At 37.9% G+C, this 20576-nt stretch overlaps 1 protein-coding gene across 1 annotated transcript; it reads right to left on the reverse strand.

Moving 5' to 3' along the window:
- Positions 1-93: 93 nt before the first annotated feature.
- tent4b (terminal nucleotidyltransferase 4B) lies at positions 94-19874 on the reverse strand. Its single transcript, XM_024294939.2, has 12 exons — positions 18950-19874; positions 9645-9768; positions 8251-8297; positions 6016-6136; positions 5495-5602; positions 5254-5382; positions 4769-4982; positions 4550-4676; positions 2672-2775; positions 2375-2583; positions 2150-2296; positions 94-2065 (listed from the first exon to the last, which is right to left on the reverse strand). The coding sequence occupies exons 1-12, from the start codon at positions 19504-19506 to the stop codon at positions 1913-1915; spliced, it is 2040 nt and encodes a 679-aa protein (XP_024150707.1). The 5' UTR covers positions 19507-19874; the 3' UTR covers positions 94-1912.
- Positions 19875-20576: the final 702 nt, after the last annotated feature.

The raw sequence follows: 20576 nt of genomic DNA on the forward strand, positions 1-20576 counted from the left end.
TGTGTACTTGCGTCACGCAGCGACGTAGAAACGAAGCGAAACAAGTCGGAGCACAAAGAAGAGCCAAAGCAGAGACAGGTCCGGACGCGCAGAGAGATGGTAATGTTTTTATTGCATGATTTTGAATAGCTGCAGAGGATTTCCAATCAGTACAGTTGGGATTCAAAGCCTTGTGGTGAAAACAAGTGGACATGGCTCAATATACCCATTTTTAATCCGTCAAACACAACTGTAACACTGGTGAATGTGGGTGGGGTTTTAAATTTCTTACTTTTCTGATTTAATGGACTCAAATGTCGGTTATTTTGCTTCTTATTGCTGGCTACTTGAACTGCGGGTAATTTTTGAGAAATAAATTTAACTGTGCTTTGGTGTGCTGCTCTCTCTAATATTTAATCAGTTCAACAGGTTATGTGCAAAAAAAAAAGGGAAAAAAACCCACTAAATGGATAAATGAGCATAATAACAGTCAGTGAGTTTACCGTCCACATGCAGTATAAACATGGAACCAGGGCTCCATCTACCGGTTAGTAGTGGTACTGCAACGAGAGAAGCATTTTTTTTTTCAGATTGGTACAACAAAACTATCAAGAAATCCCTTTTTGAGTAAGTAGACCAGCCTAATAGTAAAGAAAAATGTTTCCACGTGCTTATAAAATGGTCTCTTAAATTTCCAAAGGTAACTTGGTCACTCAACTGTCAGTGAAAAAAAAAATCTAGTAGAAAGAATAAAAAGATCTTTTTTTTTTTTAAACCTGTACCTGAATATATCTTCCTATCCCACCCCAGCTCCAAATAATCCTATTTTAAATATAGGACTCAAAGATATGAGATACAATATTAATAATACATTTATCCATACTATGTCCATGTAATTAATAAAAAAATAAATACATTTAACAAATACAAATGATTCTGCAGTTGGTAAATTCCTAAATAAACAGATTATCTTCCCACAGACCAATTGCTAACACATTTCAAGTTTAGGATTTTTTAATAAAATCATTATCACCACCAATAGGTTTCAACCTTCAAGCTTCTATACTGATGTGGTTGTGCTACTTAAAGAGTACAAAGCTCATTTCTGTTATATATGGGTGGGTACTGTGAGCTCTGCCTCATGGAAGCTAGCCGTTAACACGATCAGAGGAACCAGGAGTAAAAATAAATGCTGATGATTTCTGTTGGCAATGAGGACCCGAACCGGCTGCTGGTTCGTCCAAACGGCAGCCGTCATAAGACGTGCATGTTTAAGGGACTCCAATCTGTTGAGGTCGTAAAAAGGTCCTATGAAATAGTTTTTTTTCTTGTCTGTGCAACAATTTTCTGTAAGCATTATACAAATGTTTTGTGGAACTCGACATAAAACAGATTCACAGAGAAATTCGACAGAAAAAATATCATGCATAACTTAATTCCCACTCTCACTGATTGCATTTGTAAGTGAGCATCATAAAAAAATTGTATAAGTGTTTGACATTGTTTCCTTTTTGTACATTAAAATATTTTTTTTTCCTTTTTTTCCTTGTTTTTCTTCTTTTTTTTGTTATTAGGGCGGGAAGATCAAAATGGTGATCTGGTTTTGCAGTTCCAGGTGTTGCTCCGGAGCAGTCAGTTTTCCAGGTGCTGGGTCTCATCCTGAACAGCAGGGGGTGCAAGAGCCTGGCTGCGGGAATTAAAAGTGCTCCATAAATGAAGCCAATGGGAAGCAATGGAGTTTTCACTCTTGATTACAGTTTAGGTCCAAAAAAATGATTCCCACTGCCAATAAGGTGTTTTCTCTTCAGTAAGAAAGCAACGTTTGTCACCCTGAAAAGGGTCGCCGGAGCCCTCACCGATAACATCCAGAGGGAGGGAAGTAAAACGGGTGGAGAAGGAGAAGGTATGGAGGAGTTATTGAACAAAGTAACCCCTATCTGTAGAGATCCTCTTGTGTGGAGTCTCGTACATTTTTCCTCTTCTTGCTGTTGCCCTGGTGAACCGGTTTGTTCTTCGGGTTGTTTTTGGTGTTGGAGTTCTGCTGCCCTTGGTGAGCGTTATTGTGGTGGGCACGAGACATCCGGGCCTAAAAGTTCAAAACATTAAGAGGTTGTAATGGTCAGAAAGAAGATCAAACCACCAGTGCGTGTTGTTGTGGAGCAGGATTCACCTTTCCTCCTTTGTTGCTTGTGGCTGGAGTGGTGGTAGAGTGATTCTGTGTGCGGTGGTTGGTGGCCACAGCTGGCTTTTCTCTGAGAGTGCCGGGGCCGCGACCAGGCTGTTGCTTGGCCGTCTTACACGGTGTGCCGTCAGAGTCCTGGAGAAAAACGTTCACAAAAAGGTTTGTCTTATAAATGAAACCCCAATTACCATACCTTGAGTTTAGGGTACTCACCCCATCGCTGGAGGTAGAAGTCGGGGACGTGGAGGGCGGCGACAGAGGGGAGGAGGAGGGAGACGAACGTAGGGAGGCGGGTGGAGAAGAGGTGTTGGAGAATGTTTTGCTGCGAGGAGCTAGAGGCAGAACAACAACCACCTCGTCGTCTGGAACGTTGTTGTTGCATTCATCCAGCTGCTGGGGATTCAACAACTTGACATCGTTTTCTACAGAGAGAAGATAAAAAAACAATAAGAACAGCTGATATATTTACTGTAGCAAAAAGGAAAACGTTTCAAAAATGTATAAACCTACTGTTGAGAGGCAGATCAATCTGCGACGAGCTGCCCCACTTATTTCGGATCCATTCCCTGTACTCATCCACTTCCTTGGTCACCCGGATTATCCGACCAAGTATGCTACAACGGGAGAATTGAGATAAACACGACTTATTTTGGTCGACTAACATTACCTGTGTTTACATGGACACAAGTAATTGGAATAAACACCTTTGCAGAGTAAAAATGTTGGAATACTCTGACCCCGGTAGACATTTGGATCAAAATCTCCTTCCAATCGATGCAGGCGAGTTATGTCAATTGTTGATCTGATCGTGGTGAATGTAAAGAACTTGTGCTGATTGCGCTGGATTATGAGGTTTCGGAGAGCAAACAGGACTGGTCGGCTGCTCCGTGCAAACGAACCGCGTCTCCGAGCAGAGCGCCTCCGCAGGCTAGCAGCTCTGTGCAAGCGAACTGCCTGGCAACGAAGAACAGTGTTTCCTGGGAAAACCGTGTCTCGGAGCTGAGGAGCGGCTTTGAGACAGTGTGTGAATCCGGCTTTTGAGTATGGAAATGTAGCTGCGAGCAGTCCTGTGAAACTGTTTAAGTTTGTATTACCAATCATGTAAATAGGCTGATGTTATTCGCACGTATTTACGTGCGGCCAATATGCACATTGCTACTCTGCCCACACGTATTTTAAGTGCGTCCATCTCTAACCCTTCCTATGGGTCCATGCAGCCAAGAAAAGAGTTCAGCACTCACTGTATAGATTTAGAAAATATCTGCAGTCACTTTCAAAAACCAAAAAAGAATTAATAATAATAATAAAAGCGTGCTCAGATCACCTTACTACAAGCTAACAGCAGCCATGCTTTCTCCAACAGAACTTTGCTTCTTCCACGACTGTTTCCGGAATTTTAAATGAAAAAAAAAAATCAACTTTGAGCTTTTACATGTATTTTACTGTTCACTCCTCACTATAAAGAACCCCAAAGCGGTATTTTAATCAGTTCACGCATTTCTGAGTAAGACTCTAAAAACTAGGCTCTCAACAGCAGCCCCTCCCATACCCACGAAAACGAGCGGGTCCTCATGTGCTGATGTCACAACATGAGACAGCCCCTATAGGAAGAGTCAGCTCCGCCCCCAGGCTAACACCAACACTTTCACCGCAAAGCTAGCAGCTCAAGCTCGCGGTGATCAGCTTGCTTTGCGAGTGCCACCACCACCCTCTGGTTCGAACTTCGTGGGATGGCAAAGGAGCGTGTGGGCTGGAGAGAAATCTGCACGACATGTTGAGATGAATCCTAAACGTATCCGAGAATGGCGCAAGCAGATGGGGGATATCAGGACTATTTCGTGGAGGAAAAAGCGAGCAATGAATTGTGAGAACTGGTTTAAACGAGGATTATTGAGCAATGGCAGAAAGATAAATGGATCAACATAAAAGCGAAGAGGAATTTTTGGTACGGAGATTATGTCATCATTTCAATAAATCCAGAAATGTTCATCTGGTGGTGTTGTCTGCATTTTGTTTTTACTGAATTTCACTGCAAAATGAACACATTAGCCATTACAATTCAATAAATATTTTTTTTAAGTGTTCTAAAGGTAATACATGATCATTTAGATGAATATAGTTTACTCTGAAAGACTTAGAAAATCATGATATGGCCTTTTTAAAGGGTCTGTGCATGTCAAATCAATTCATTCCACCTGAACGTTTGACGGATGTAAAAGTTTAATATAATGGGTAGACGTTTTTAGAGCCCATATACACAGTTCAATTCTAATCTGATATTTGATCAGACTTAAGATATTTTGCATATGTACACAAAGCTAGTGAGTTGCAACCAAAAACACCATAAACTTCTTCTGTGATGAATGAAAGTGTGTTCTCACTCCTCACCTCTCACTTTCATTGTTGGGATAGTACTTGGCAATCTGTGAGACAGCATGGTGGAGCACCACAAAGGCGTAGTCGAACGCCTGCTTCACCTGCATGGCACCGTATGAGCTCCTGCCAACGTCGTTGTCTGCGTGGCACAAAGCAACAACAAACATGCTGCTTTCACCTTCGGATCATTTAATTCAAACATGTTTGTGTATTTGTTGTTAAGAGTATCACCTGGTTGCAGAGGGTCCTCAATGTAGAGCATAGAAGGCCTGTATCCATCCATCATGTTCTTCTGGACCTCGTCTTTGGCCACATAAGAGCCGCCGTCTTTTATCCGGATGCCCGTTTTCAGGTAGTTGAAGTGGCGACCGTACAGTTCGAAGAATTCAATCAGCAGCACGCCAATGTTGATGTTAGGACTGCACACGTCCTCCCTGTAGTGAAGCTGCAACAAAGAGACTGGGTTAAACTTCACGCGAGGGATTTTTAAGCCCTGAGTGATCATTTGCTTCCAAATTCTGACGTTTTGTTTTTAATTGAGTGTTAATGGTCTTTTAGTCAGAAAGAAACAAACTACCCGTATCTCAAAACACAGAAAATCTTGTTTCGGGGTACATGTTCAGTTGGTCGTGTAACAGACTAACGTGGAGTAGTTTGTGATGATGACACGGTATCAACCGTGTCATCGGGTACCAAGCATTATATGCACAACTAACCTGCAGGAAGCTAACAGCCATGAGAAAGAGACTGTAGGAGCCGATGCCCCCGGTAAAAACCTCATTGAGGTCTCTTTGTAGAAGAAACTGCTTCAGCACCAGAACCAGGTAAGGCAACACAGGGTACTTCTGCAATGAGGGCAGATTACAAGGAGTCAAAAAAAAAAAAAAATACTGACAATATCAATGGCTTGGCTAAATTCCTGGTATATTAAAGTGTGCATTAAAGTTTCTTCTTCACCTCTTTGAATTCCTTTATGAGCCGAGCAGCTTTAACGCCACTTTCCACGTTGAAGCTGATGTCCACTTTGACTTCAGTGACAGAGTCAGTCAGTTTAATGATGGGAACCTAAAAACAAAACAGAATTAGTGCAGAGTCAATGACTCTGGCAATTGAACAATCAAAGTAAACTTTATAACTAGTGTTTTCAACGGGTAATACTTTCACGTCAGAGACCTTTTTGTGTCTAAAATGCAACTTAAAATTACCTTTAAATGACTCTTAGAAAGTATGATTAAACAAAATTGCAACACTATAAAAAAAACACTTAAGCCTTTTTAGTCAATTATTGACTATTCAATTCTGAGGTTTATATCACTTGAAAAAAAACACAGGAGTTTGTGACTCCTTTCAGGGAAATTACTCAACTTTCTGCCACTCAGTAACTTGATGAAATTGTTTATAAGAAACCAAACTTGAGATTAAAAACAATAGAAAACAAACACAAAAGAAACAAACAGGATTCTTGAGATGAGTTTTACCGTTGCTTTATCCAAGACCTTTATGGAGTTCTTATCTGCAACGTTTCTCTTCCGAAGAGCCTCTTCCAACGTCCAAAGCGGGAGTTTCTCCCACTTGCCAAAAACTACCAGGTCAATGTCGCTGAGGAGTAAAGAAAAATGAAAATTACGTTTTTTCTAATAAAAAACACCACACAGCCACCTAGTAATTTAGCTTAAATTTAAAATCATTTGTAAGGCAAAATATATAAAACATTTTGCATTTGAAATAACAGTGGAAGACTTTGAAAGTTCAAGTTTAATAAATGATTTTTTGAACTTTAACCGCTTCGAGAATTTTATTTGGCATAAAGGATATGAAAAGTGCTTCTTTCAAGTACTGTGTTTAGCATAAATATATCTTGGCACAATGTGGCACCTTTATTTATGACAACTTTATGTTGTGGAAATGTGTAGCTTGCAGTGTAGTTTTGACTACACTAGTAAACACGTCTATATGACGAGCAGCACACCAGCACACGTCTGCAGCAGGCTGCCAGAATGGTAGCAAGAGTTCTACAGGAGACTCCTCATCAACATTCTCCTCCAGCTACACTTAAGATTGAAATCAAACTAACATCCGCTCAGTGTGCGCACACTGAAACCAAACATTCATGGTACTGCAAATGAAAGTGGAAATGATGAGATGTTAGATTGTCTTTTCCCTTCCATGCTGACACGTTACCTTCTGACAGGGCCTGCTGACCTGGAGGCGACAACCTCAACAGAGCTGTCAACATCTTTATCAAACGAGATCCTAAACCGCATATAGTACAAGTGGGATCAAACTCAGTTTGATTCTCTCAAGTCTGCAGCTGTGAAGTCCATTTTCATATCATTAACTATCCAAATCACATCGATTTTTTAAGATGCTGCTGCACCACAGTTCCTTCTCTATCCTTGTTTTTACAGCTCTAACAATACCATCAAATGAGGTGAAAACAAATACTGTTTCACTTTTTGGGGCCTCTGAACATGTTTGTAGGGCCCAGCAGGAGTCATGGCACATCGCAGTGTCTTTGCTGCAACTTTAAACACATCTGTGTAATAAAGTGTAGCTGTTCAGGAGCTGTCCAGTCACCAGCACCGGTGAGGTACAAAGTTTAGTCAAAGGACGCAATGCAGAGGCAGTGCATGGTGTTTAGTTATGAAAATGGATGGGATTCTCATTGCTTGTGTGCTTAATTCCATTTATGGACTCTGGTATTTTACACCTATTGTGTAGAATGAGTCCTATCCACTGCTCATTCTAAGTACCACAACTGTTCCAGCGTGTCTTTAGTCAAGCTACAGTTAGACTTTTAAGTGGATAGGGACCCTAATCTCATTATAGCTGACCAAGTTTACCAAGAACACTACTTAACTACAATGTTCATTGTCTAAAACATACAAAATAAGAGGCTAAACGCAGTTAATTTTTTTCTTTAACGTTGTGACTAATGCAGTAAACAAGGGATGCCACAAGTCTGGGTGTAAAATCGAACCTTGTTACAAGATTGAAACAAATTGTGGGGAGAGTGAATCGTTGCATCCCTTCTGCAAACGTTTGCTTTTGTTTACATCAGAGTATCAAACATGTTGTACTAAGTTTAATATTGTTTTATTAAGTTACAAGAGGATTGATAAACGCAAACAGAAACATTTTTCTTTATTGATACTAGCCCATTAGCAAATTAAACATGGGATTTTCATAATTTTACATTTTCTATATAATCTTTTTAATAAACAAATTAACGGTAAAATAACTAAAGTAAATTAAATAAAGCCACGTTTTCCCCCTCGGTCTGCCTCACTCTACGGTTATGTCCAACTCCCCACCACTATATAGTGTGTTTATCATTTTCTAGTGCTGTCCGAACCTTCTAATTCCAAAATCTAGTGCACTAGAAATTTCCCAGAAGTCTTTGTGGAAAAACTAACGTGCATTGATGCTTACTAGATATTCGATTTTGACTTCTTGAATTCGGTGACGTCATATCCGGCGTTTAAAAAACAAAAAACAAAAGAAAAGTAGTGAGCATGGTGTCCGAATTGCCTTTAAAATCCAGGGCGCTGTATAGTTTTTTGGTATTTAGGGATCAGGTTGGGAATTCAGACACAGCCTACATGTTTTAGGCTCAAACAAGACGACATGCAACCACACTTGATCATTTCAAAGGTAAGCGAGAATATTGTTGGTTTTAAATATACAGAACAATTTAGAAATTCACAGTTTACCTTGTTGGCAGATAAAGGCCAGTGCTGAAACTCCCAAACACCTGAACCTGAAGTTAGAGAAAGATCACAGTTATCAGACTGACAGCATTTAGTTTTCATCCATTTTTTTTAACCTCCTCCAAACTTCCAATATGACTATATAAGCAAATTTTAGAGATGAAAAATGCTAAGCAACAATGTAAATAAAAAGAAAATGTAACTTTTTGCCTTTAATAGAAACACAATTATGGTAAATAAAGTAATATCATATGTAAAACTTTAAATTGCGTTAAAACTGTTGAATCACAGTTCAAAACATCAAATATAAAACATTTGGTATCAAAGAAACAAACTTTTATTCAACTAAATAAACGATGACCCATCATGGAGATCAAGTTAACCACGAAAAGATCGAGTGTCAAAATGTTCCAGCTCAAAGATAAAACTACTAGGAGGAAACTTAGTGAATTAATAATTTAATTCTCAATTAGAAAAAAAAACGTGTTTATTCAAAACAAAAGACAATTCAATTCAAAATTTTGACCCATATATTATTATAGGAAAAGTTATAATTTTCAACATTCAAGCTTCCTACATTAGGAGGAAACCGACCATTCTAAAGCTGGTTCTGTTGTATAATGTTATTTGTTTCATGGTACACTGATACAATAATTAAACCTGGCAGCTTGTTTACAACTAAACTCTTCTTTATCCATTGATCTCCACTACTGACAGGGCTAAAATTATCCATTACTGTCCCCTTTAACCTCCTACACAACAGCACACAAATAGACTTAAGCCTAAAGCCTTACTTTACGGTCTAAAACCTCTTCTCCACATCCGGCATCACAGTGTAGTAATAACTCTTGTTTTAAGCCAAGTCCAGAGCTAAGCTAATTGTAGAGCTTTGTGAATGAACTGTCCTGATAGTATTTGTGTCAGCACGGTAAACTGTTGGAATTGTGTTCATTGACACACTGTTGTTGTATACATACACTTTGACAGACTCTTTTAAAATAAACGTCTGACCTGTCAAACTTTCATGAAGTGGTTTGAAGGACATTTTGGGCCCTGAGCTAATTGGACGATTTCTACAGTCCTACAGTATTATATTTGTAGTTTTTGAAGAAGTTGCTCTATAAAACAGATCAAAGTAGTCTGAATTGGAGCTAATAAAATGACCAGAGTGCAGTGGCAGCAGGGAGATGAAGAACAAGAGATTGCTTAATGAAAGGCTGACGTTTGCTGCCATTGACCTTATATAATGACTCCTCCGTCAACTATCACTGTACAGCCTCCTCAATGTAATTAATGCTAATCATTTACAAAGAAGCGTCACTGCTCTATGAATTCACAGAGCAGGTAAAGACGCTTGGGCTAATGATCAGAAGCATACACAAGAGCCACAAGTGTACCTCAGCGCTGGGCCATAGATCGTGGATCACTCCTTTGATTCTATCCACCACCTCCAGTCTCATCTTCTCTTCCTCTGGCCGTGGGGAAATGTAGTCATAGAAATCCTTGATCTCCTCATGTAACCTGTGAAGCAAAGAAACAAAGTGCAGTGACACAGACGGTGTGTGTACATAAAAAAAATAAAAAAACACCAGCACATTCCCAGGTTCTGACACAAAAACAAACCCTCTTCATTTCTTCAGTCAGATTTACAGAGATAAGAAAGGAAAACAGACAGACAGATTCAAGCGATCTATCAAACACAAGAATCAGGAAATCATAATGGAGTATTCAGATATAATTCAATTTAAATCAGTTACATTTCAGAGGAGCTGGCCTGGTGTTCAGGGAATCCTGATGTTTTTTTTTTTGAGTAATGTGTTTTTTGTTTTTTTGCTCAAAGGTATTTTCAGAGCATCCATTAGGAATTATATTTATATATCGAATTACTCAAAAATAGTGTGATTGGACATCTGTTGATCAATGAAACAAGACTGAATTACAAACTTAGCTGATGACTGCTTGCATTTAATGACCCACTCCAATAAAAATGGTGTTTTTTGATTTTTTAACGTGTTCTTGTAGCATTTTTTAATGATGGAGAATATACATATAAAGAAAAATTAAGATTAAAACTATTTTTCTGAGTATTTCATTATTCAAATTGTGGTGAATCAATCAAGAGCTTGCAGTTTCAATGTACAAATAACAATCAGCAGGTCACTGGCTCCCTGCTCTGCTCCACTACGATTTACTCGCCATTTTTGTTGTCCAGGTAATGTTAGCTTGGGGTTGGGGTGGGTGTAAGCTAGCGGGAGGGCATGTATAAAAAGGGTTGATGGGATATCAGTGCAGGTTTACTGTGCGCTGACAGTGCTGCCCAAAACTCAGAAGCGAATTTCTGATGATCTCCTGCCTCTGCAGAAAATATGTTCTAAAAATGACATTTTTAAAAACTGCATATTCACAAATAAAAGACCACTGGGAACGCTTTTACAATAGATCAAAGAATGATTGGAGTGGGATGTACATATGTGTATATAAAGACTCTTGATAAGTCCTTTTGTAAGATTTCTACAAGTTAAAAAAAAGGCAGTAAACAATACCTCAACTGACAGACAGAAAGTTTAGTTTAGTGTTAATAATTAAGGAATTTCCAGGAAATAAACAGATTGTCCAGACAAAAGCGTAGACATCACGACAACTGGAAGATTCTAAAAATATATATTTATAGGAATACACATGAGAAATACCATTGAAAAACAAACATAGAAATCTCTGCCATGATTCAGATAATCTTAAACACTGACACAGCAGGAGTTTTCTTAGTACCACATCTGTCCTTGGTACAGGTCGCTCTGCCCACGTGCTGACCTTCTCACCAACCTGACTACTGTGCACAGACTTTAGGACAAGTTTGTGAGGGGAAAACACAAAAACTGCAGGATCGAAACCATGCAAAAGAGAAAAAAATACTTCCCTGTGATTAAAATAAAATTAAAACAACATATCAAACTAAACATAGGGTCTGGGCTCTGCGGTTGACTGGCACTTCAAAGAGCAGTGTGCTTCGTTTACTTTTGACTGGATATCTTTAACTGGAAATTCTCTAAATTAGTGTAATAAAAATTGTGTGTATTCTGCAGGTTTCACTTTATTATATGTGTCATCCCAAAACATTCCCCAGGTGAGGATTTGCTTAAAAGAATATGGAAACAGACCAAATTCTTTTTTTTAATCAAATGCAAAACGTGCATACGTCAGTACATACCTACATGCTTACATATGTAACTTCTAAAAGCCAGCACAAGTTGAGTTAAACATCATTAGTGGAAAAGTTCAAATGCCAGCCAAAACTTGCAGGACACACCCTTCCCTAAAGCTGAAAGAAAAGGGACTGTGTAAAGAAAGTCAACCAGTGATCTTTTATTCATGTGTAACCTAACCTGTATATCAAATACAAAACTGACACCCTCAGATAAACAATTGTTTCAAAAAATGTCCTTTGTGATCAAATAATCTTTTGCCTCTTTCCCTGTACAACAGATCTGAATTTAAATCACATGCCTCCTTTCTCCAAAGCCCTAAAACAACACAAGTTATGTTTCTGATGAAAAGAAACTCTACAGCTACACTCTGCCCACAGCTCTTGCTCTTGTTTCCCGTGCTGTCGCTAGCAGTCCAACACGGTAACCTATTATTCCAGAAGACTTCATGCGTTGCAGGTCAGCTTGTTGTAAATGACCTGACAGACTTTAGTAAAAACAACTGGAAGTACTAGTGTATCCATAAAAAGAGACAACCAGAAATCAAGGGTAAACACTGGAAAACATGACCAAAAGTTTTTGAAAAAGAAACTTACAGCTTGCTGTATGTTTTTCCATAGAAACAGAAAATAATTTCTATTACATCTCAAGCTACTGAAGACCAAACTGCACAACAGCAAACATGTCTTTTTAGATTAAATATTTTCTTTTAAACAATGATTTATGGAGTACTTTAAGAGTCAAGCTCAAAAATACAGAGACAATTTATCTCCATAAAATACTCAGTCCATCTCCCTGCATTTGTATGTATACTTGTTTACAATATATTTACATTTTAGTACAACATCCCTGTAGAGCTGGGCAACAATTTGCCGCAGTAAAAGACCCACATTTACATCTAGTCGTTAAAATTACACGCCATGTGTACAGGCTTGTGAAATTAGAGCGCTGATATTATGGAACGCTTACACAAATGGATTGTGTGAGAAAATGGTGTGAGGTTGAAGGCATGCATGTTACAAGCTGCCACAGTGAGTGAGGAATGTGATTTTCTGTCAGGGAGAGGAAGAGGGAGCTCCCGGCTCAGTAAGTTTCATTTCACAGCAAACAGGCTGCTAAAGCAAACTCGTACGCCACCATTATGGATCGAATTGCCTCTCGTATTTGCAGCGTGCCATGAAAGCACATGGACCTTTAGCAAGGCTTATCAGGCAACCCCACAATATCAAAGCAAAGTGATGTAATAGTTTGGAAATGTGTAGTTCCACAAATGCCAGAGTCATGTGCCGGTGAGTTACGCAGAGGTACAACTCTTCACCTGATAGTATGTATATTAATTTGCCTCAGGAAAGACTCAGAAGTAACTCAGCCTTGCCATCTTACATAATGTCGTGTCAAATGATAATTTGATAATCTGATGATTCATATAAAATAGAAAGAAGATAGAAATGGATCATAAAATGAAATTTTTAAACCTCGTTTGTTCTTTATGACAGAATTATTTAAGGGATTTAATAGCAAAAGAAAAGAAAAACTGTTCAGGTTAATGTTAAAAACCTACAATCTAAACAAAGTGATTTAGTTCAAAGTGCACAGTACAGGGAAAGCTTAAAAACACAGAGAAAAGGGTGTGGTGCTAAAATGACTTGTTGCAAATGAAAGCTATCTGTCAAGTTAGGCAGCAACAATGAAAGCAGGCAAAGATCATATCAAACCCGACGACACTTAATGGAAGTGAAGATGTTTTGACACCATAACGCCCAAATAAATCATACCATCCGTCTGACTAAATGTATTATTAGTAACGTTTATGTACCATAAATCTTTAAAAAAAATTGCTAAATTCAAAAATAAATTGCAATGTAGCATAGAGAAAAAGATCAAACTAGAAAATATTTAATAGAAACTATTTTTTTTATTTATTAGCACAAAGTGCTGAATGTTTTTGAAGCATTTTGGTCTGTGCTGCTGCATTTTCGGGACATTTCGAACTTCACACAAACAGCTTTGCCAGCTGACATGGTTGCCAGGAGGCAAACAAGCCACATCACGCCTGGCTTTTTTTGAAATTCAAGACAACCACAAAAGACGTGGAGGTGTCAACATTTCACAGATGACAGATTCATTAATGTTTCATTAGCAAAATGGGGTCCCAATTGTTGGCCAATATGACCAAACGGCTCTTGTTACTCTGAAATGCACACACTATTGACAACTTGTGACAAAGTTTGTCATACATGAATTATGCAAGCTTAAACGTTGTTGCTTAACTCTGAAATTGGCTCAACACCACTAAGAGAAACTTTTGGGGATTCTTAAAGGATTTTATTTATTAAAATCATGCAGCTCAAAGCAGTCAGCTATCGCCTATTAATGCAGGTTACTTTTTTTTCACCCAACAATTTGTGAAACTGTTGTCACTTCCCACTTTAAACAAACATAGGAAAACATTATTTAAATATTAAGCTTTTGAGAGAAATTATTTACCGATCGATGATGTATTTTTTAGATGAGTCCAAAAAACGTCAAAGTGCAAAAAATACAAAAGAATTTTAAAAATTCCTGTTTGCATTTTTCTGTTATTTCTAATGTTGCTTTTAAAGAACGTAAAATGTGTCTGAAATCCTGTATCAAAAATAGAATCGCCCGTTTCCCAGAGCAGTGGGATTATATGAGGTGATAAAAAACAAGTAAAAAAAGCACAATGTGCCTGAATGTGTTAATACTACATTAGAGGATGTGTTCAATTTTTCCTTTTGCCGTTTTTTCTGCAATAGTTGAATATAAATTTTATCTTTAAACTATTAGGTAATGCTTGGTGTTTCGTTATGTTTAATTTTGTAACCTAATCAAGAATTTCACAAATTCTTAGTGGAAAGTTCATCAAGTGTAAATGACTGTCTCTCACTAGGTAATGCTTCCTCTTTCCTTGACACAATTTTAAGGAGTCTTCACAGAAATGCATTCAAACTGCGACGAAAGACATGACATGCTTTTCAGTGATAAACACCAGTACGTCTCAGATAAATGAAACTGAAAAAACATTAAAAAGATTAGTTTGTATGCAACAAAATAGGCTTAATTGAAGACGGATTTATGAAGAACTGTGCAGTTTGGAAAGGTTTAACTTCACCTACAATGGAACACATTCTGCTATCGTATGGGGCTCAGATGACCCCACTTTTAAAGTAAACATGCCTAGGATAACACAAGGGATAAATGGGTGACTTGAAGGCCCTTCCATCTTTTCACCACTTACTGACAGCCAGTCAGTAAATGTAAAAGGCAGTGTAACACAGACGTCAGTCATTGTAGGTGGAATGGACCATAGCTCTAATTGTGGAAGTTCCAGTCACAATGCTTCTGCCTGTCTGCCATTGGAGGGCCTTTTAGTTCTTCTAAAAACAGTCAGTCACAATATGCATTTCCTACACTGAATTTCCAAATAAGGTTATCTGTTTAAATGACTTACAAACTTCAAAAACAAAGAGTAACGAGTAAAGTGTGAGATTTATTGCGCCGTGTCTAAAAGGAATTAAAATGACAGTTTTATTACCACCAGCAGCTGCCATTACAACGCTCTAATCACAGTGATTTATGAACCGAGTTCAGCTCAGAAGAAACTGTGACTAATTTAAAAAAACTTTAACAACAAAGGTGATACTTTGAAATAAAACTTTCAATAATTTTACTACTAATAAAAACTCAAAGTCTATCAGTTATACTTTATTTACAGAATTTACTGTTCACATAACGCAGTTCGATTCAAACAGGTTTGCGACTGAGAAATTGAAACAGAACACTTTCCCCACCCCTAAAACACAGTTGAAGCTCAGAGAAGTGAAGCTCTGTAATCCTGTGGTATGTCAACCAAAGCATATCGGGATAGGTCTTGAAGACCTCAGGAAATTGTCATCTTTGAGAGAAAGAGGCTCTTTGGACAACTGAGGCTCACAGTTTTGCTGTAAAGGAAATTCACTAAAAGTGTATGAAAGTGAATGAAAAACATCAAGAGAGCTTCTTATGTGGATCTTTTAGCCCATGACAGCTATTTAAATAATATAATAGACAAACTACAATACCAAACTTGGTAATTTAGATGTTTGTTCATGTTGTAGTTTATTAAGGCTTTATAAATAATTTTGATGTATTAGCATATTAAATAAAAAAGATGAATTTTGGGCAAGACTGTCATTCCAAAATAGTGGGTTGGTCATGCTTGTTGTTTAGATTGTCAACATGTGTTTACATGGATTTGAACAACTAATTTCTTTCCTCTAAGCCAGAGTCTGCAACCCTTGTCTGTAGAAGAGCCATTCAGGCCTTTTTAGTACTGATCAAAACCTAATAGAAGCGGCGGAACCTTTTTTTTAACCCTTTTAGGAAAACTTGACCCTACTTTGCATCATTCCATTGTTGTTTTTTATAATAAATATGAATTATATTTATTTTTTGGCATGAATAAATACTTAAATATTAAGAGAAACTGGCATTTTCTCATTGTCATTTTTTACTTTTGACAGAAGCTTTATTACAAAATAAAAGACTTCCTGTCCCAAACAGGAAAATGCCAGTGAAGCCATTGTAGTCCTTTAAAAATTTTAAACATCGCAAGACAAAAATATATATATATTTTTTTGTTATATCTTAGGTCTGAATAGCTACTAACCATCATTATACAGCACAAGATAAAATCATTAAATAAACTCAGCCTTTGTCACATTTGACCAATAGGATGGATCTGTTTTATTTTAGATACTTGCCTCTTATGTAGACATGGAGTATAATTTAAGCTCTGTTGAATTTCATTTTAAATAAAACAGATGAAATGGAAATTATATATTAGTTGTTTTGCTACATGATGTTCATGTATCGCAAGTCATATCATCATTGTGATATTAATGACTAATATCGCATAACATTTTTCTGATATCCTGCAGCCCTAGTTTGGATGAAAAGTAATTATGTAGAAAATATTTAGAAGATTACAACAACAAATCCAAAGTAATTTGCATGGAAAGACACATTATAGACACAATATTTTTGCATTGGTCTCTTAAAATGTCGACAGCCTAGAATTACAAATAGCTGATTTTAAAAATCTTTATGGTTCTCTGAAGGACTATCTGAAAAGTTTACTCTGTACTAATCAACTTCCTCGTTATAAAACTAGTGGAACAGATAATGAGGCATTCTAAACAAAACTGTTCACTCAGACAGAAAAAAGGGTCACAGCATTCCCAGGCTACACAAACTGCCTGTGTCCATATTAAGTGTAAGTAGAACCTAAAAAGCTGTGCAAGAAAATTCGAGGAAAACGGTCCCTTTAAACTCACAGTATCATTGGACAGGAAAAAGGCACTAGTAGTCGTCTCTCAAGAGGGTTGGCTTTATTTAGTGGAAGTGGGACTGTGTGGAGCATGTAAACACTGATCCATTGCCATCATAAACTCGGCTGCTTTTCTCTGCATCCCTAGCCAACCCACATAGCCAAATATAGAGTACAAACTGTCCCATGGAAAAATGCATTTAACTATGTCTCACAGCCTTGCTTGATTTTTGCAGATACCGCAAGCAACAACCACTTTTATGTGTGCGCACAAAGAAAATATAGCAATGAGAACAAATTGTGGAATATAAATTGCATCCAGAAATTAGAAATCTAAGGTTTAATCACACAATATTTCACTTTTTAACTCTTAGGCTCAAGGTTTATAAACATTGCTGTAGCCAATTAAATTGACGACACAAAAATAATCACAAATTCTTGAATGTTGATAAAACTACCCAACATCTCTGTTGAACCCACTTTGGTTTTGTGTTCTTGCAGTGTATAAGAAGTAAAATGGTCAGAATTTTGATTTTCCAAACTTGGCACACACACTTCATTGCGTAAATTTAGAACTATGTGTTTATGTTTTAGAATAGTAATGCAATGCCCTCACGTCTGCTGCTATTTTGACATTCTGGTAATTTACCACAATGCTGTTAAACAGAAGGCCACGAGCTTGATCTGAGCTCTGAGCTTCATGTTCTGGTATTAGCAGAGCTTATCACAAAGGAATGTCCTTGTGCAAATACAGAGCTCCCATATTACTATAAATGAGAATCAGCCGAAGACTGAACTTCACACTCAAGTGTTCTACATGTCCACACACGTGTCAATAGAAAGGGAGGTGGAGGACAAATCTTCCCTTTACAGAGAATAATAGGAAGTCCACCTGTAAAACCTCAATTCCAGTTTATGACTTTAAGGTCCCTGCTGATTAGTAGCTAGTCAACATAGACAGCTTTTTCTTTCAAATTTAACCAAATGTTGCGTCTGAAAGCTGCACCCAATATAGAAATGTGTTTTTCCCCAACAAAATGTGTCATTAGTCTGTAATGAAAAGCCATTTAATGCCAGAAATTAATTGACAGACCCAGACAAAGAAAGCATCTTTGATTCAGGGCAACAAGACACTAAGAAACTATATTTGTGTATCATTGACTATTGTGTTGATACTTTACAGCTACATGTGTACTCGTCTTTATACTAATTTGTTGCTTTTCTAATTAATATTCAACCTTAAGGAGATTTGAACTGTTATCACATTTAAGGTCAGTCGCTAAGGCAATGTCTTTTGAGGTCATGAAGGTCAATTCATGGGGGGAAAAAAGCTGGCGATGAATTAAACATTCTTTAAAGGCGAACAATCAGCACATGTAGGCTTGAAATGTGGCTGCAAATGGTCTAAAAAGCAGCAGCTGCAACTGCTGATGTTGAAAATGTTTCAGTGATTTAGTCACATCCTCCTGAAGGATCTTAACTCATTAGGTTATTATCTCTTACAAGCAGGGATGGGAAAATACAGATTATTTACCTCTGCTTCCAAATAATCAGACAAGCCATGCAACAGAAAGGTCTGAAAATGTTTATTTAGCTTTCAGTGTTAATGGTCGTCTTCGATGTAGTTTAATGTGTAAACAACATTCTGTGAACATGAATCCGCCTTGAATTTAATTAAAACCATTTGAAACGCCAACTATCTGACAATAAAATATGGAATAGCAGGAGGAAAATATGATTTACATTCCAACAAGCCCATTTTTGATCATCTTGTAATTCAAAATAATGTTTTTTTCCTGAATTTATGAGTAATTATTCTGTTTTTTTGGCTCTCTGTTGTTTTAACTCATTTGCAATAATGGAGATGAATATATTGTGAAATATAAAAGTAGAATGGCTGCTAATTAAGTTCAGAACTCAAAAAGTTTAGAAACAACAGTTTAGTGAGTTTAAATAGCCCTGCTCTGAGAATTAATCAAGTATCAAGAACAAAAAAAGTCATGGTGTCAATCTAATACAAAATAAATGTTTGCTGTAAGCCTGAAGCAAGAGGAGTGGAAAATAGATGAGTATAGCAGTAGTAAACGCCCACAGTCTCACACACACTGAGGACCAGTAGGTGTGTGTGATCACAGTAAAAAAAAATAGGGCGAATGTGATTTAAACTTACCCTACGACAGTGTCCGCGTAGTTTCTGATCTTCCATGGCGTGCCAGTGTAAGCGTCATGTCCTCCCGAGTTGAAATTATTCAATAAACTGGAATTAAATCCGAATGTGCTAGCTTTATTTTCCCTTTTTCTTTTGTTGGGATGTCCGTCCGCGTGGCCCCTCCACAACACTGTGACCCCACAGCCCTGCTGCTGCTGCCCTCCTTCACCGACACCGCCCCTGTCTACGGCTCGGTTGTTGTGATTGCTTTTGGAGTCCAGAGGTATAAAGTCCCGCTGTTCAGTTACTTCTCCGTTCCCCGTAGAGACAGACATCACCTGAGTCCTGACTTCCCCAGCGGCGGTGTTGGAGTCGAGCGTACCGTTTCTGCCAGATAGTGCGCCTCCCGACCACCCGTTCACGGTCGTTTTCGAGCTCGAAGTGTTCTGAGGTCCAGCGGTGTAGCAGTTATTTACATAAAGGTACCCAAGCCCTTGTGTCGTCTCCCAAATCTGCATCCACAGGTTGTTAGCGGGTCCAAGTTGTTCTGGCTGAAACCAGGCAATTCTCGGATCCATCAAACGATAATGTAAGGCAAACGGCCCCCCCACCCCACCGCCGAGCGAAGCTCAGTTCGAGTGCAGCTAGCCAGGTCGCTAGCTAACGTAAGCTAGCTCGCTATAGCCTCGTTATAGCTGCTGGTTCGGGTTCTCCACCCCCCCGTTATTTCTAGAAAATGATTAAAAATATATCTCAACCCTCCGCAGTCAAATGTAAACGCGTGTCAAGCAAACACACTCACGAGAAAAAAACAAAACTATTCGGGTAACAAAAAATTATAAGTGAAGTCGAAGACGCGAATGAAAGCTGGATATATTTGTTGGAGAGCCTCCGACCCTTTGCTCCTGATCGTGGGTCCCTCAATGGCGGCGCTGACACTGCGCCTGCGCGGAGGATTGAAAGGGGGGGTTGGAGGGCGGGGACACGGTTGTTACGCAACAGGGAAAAGCTTCATGTTACATAACAATGTCTACTATAGTATGCTTTAACAAGAGAAAACTATAACCTGTTTGTGGGATTCCTTATTGCCACAATTGAACAAAAAAAACAAGCAATTTAAGCGTTTTTCTTGGTAAAAATGTCCCACTTTTATATTATGCATTTTCATGTATGCAAAATATGTAACAGCAATGAAATATATACATAAAAATGTTGAATTCTTCTGAGCTAATGTCAGCCATATATTAGGATATATTTGACGTATTTATGGAACCAAAATCATTTTTACTTTAATTTTCCTCATTTCCTGAAACATTATAGAAATGTTAGAACTCCTAATGAATGTTAATTTACCAAATGACTTTAGGAATATTATCAAACATCCTCAACTAACGTAATCAGAGACAGCTCAGATTCAGAATTTTAAATGTTTTTTTTTCTCTATTCACTCAAATATAAGTGTTTTTATTTTTTCTTTATGCTATATTACAAGAAGATCAGGAGGTGTTGCATAAAGTAGCTGAAAGTATTTATTTTAAATAAAAGGGAGAAAAAAGCTCATTTTCTTTTAAACAATTATGTATTTCTTTTTTAATGAAGTCTTAAGTTTCCCTAAACCAATTCTTTGTTTAAAACCATATTTTCCTTT

Source organism: Oryzias melastigma, linkage group LG3 (assembly GCF_002922805.2).
Source record: "Oryzias melastigma strain HK-1 linkage group LG3, ASM292280v2, whole genome shotgun sequence".
Classification (NCBI taxonomy): domain Eukaryota; kingdom Metazoa; phylum Chordata; class Actinopteri; order Beloniformes; family Adrianichthyidae; genus Oryzias; species Oryzias melastigma.

Excerpts from the sequence above, each read along its gene's own strand:
- tent4b (XM_024294939.2), bottom strand. The coding sequence starts at position 19,506 with ATGGATCCGAGAATTGCCTGGTTTCAGCCAGAACAACTTGGACCCGCT. Across the intron at positions 9,769-18,949 it reads TACGCGGACACTGTCGTAGG|GTTACATGAGGAGATCAAGG; the intron begins GTAAGTTTAAAT and ends TTTGCTTCACAG. Across the intron at positions 2,584-2,671 it reads GATTGATCTGCCTCTCAACA|AAAACGATGTCAAGTTGTTG; the intron begins GTAGGTTTATAC and ends TTCTCTCTGTAG.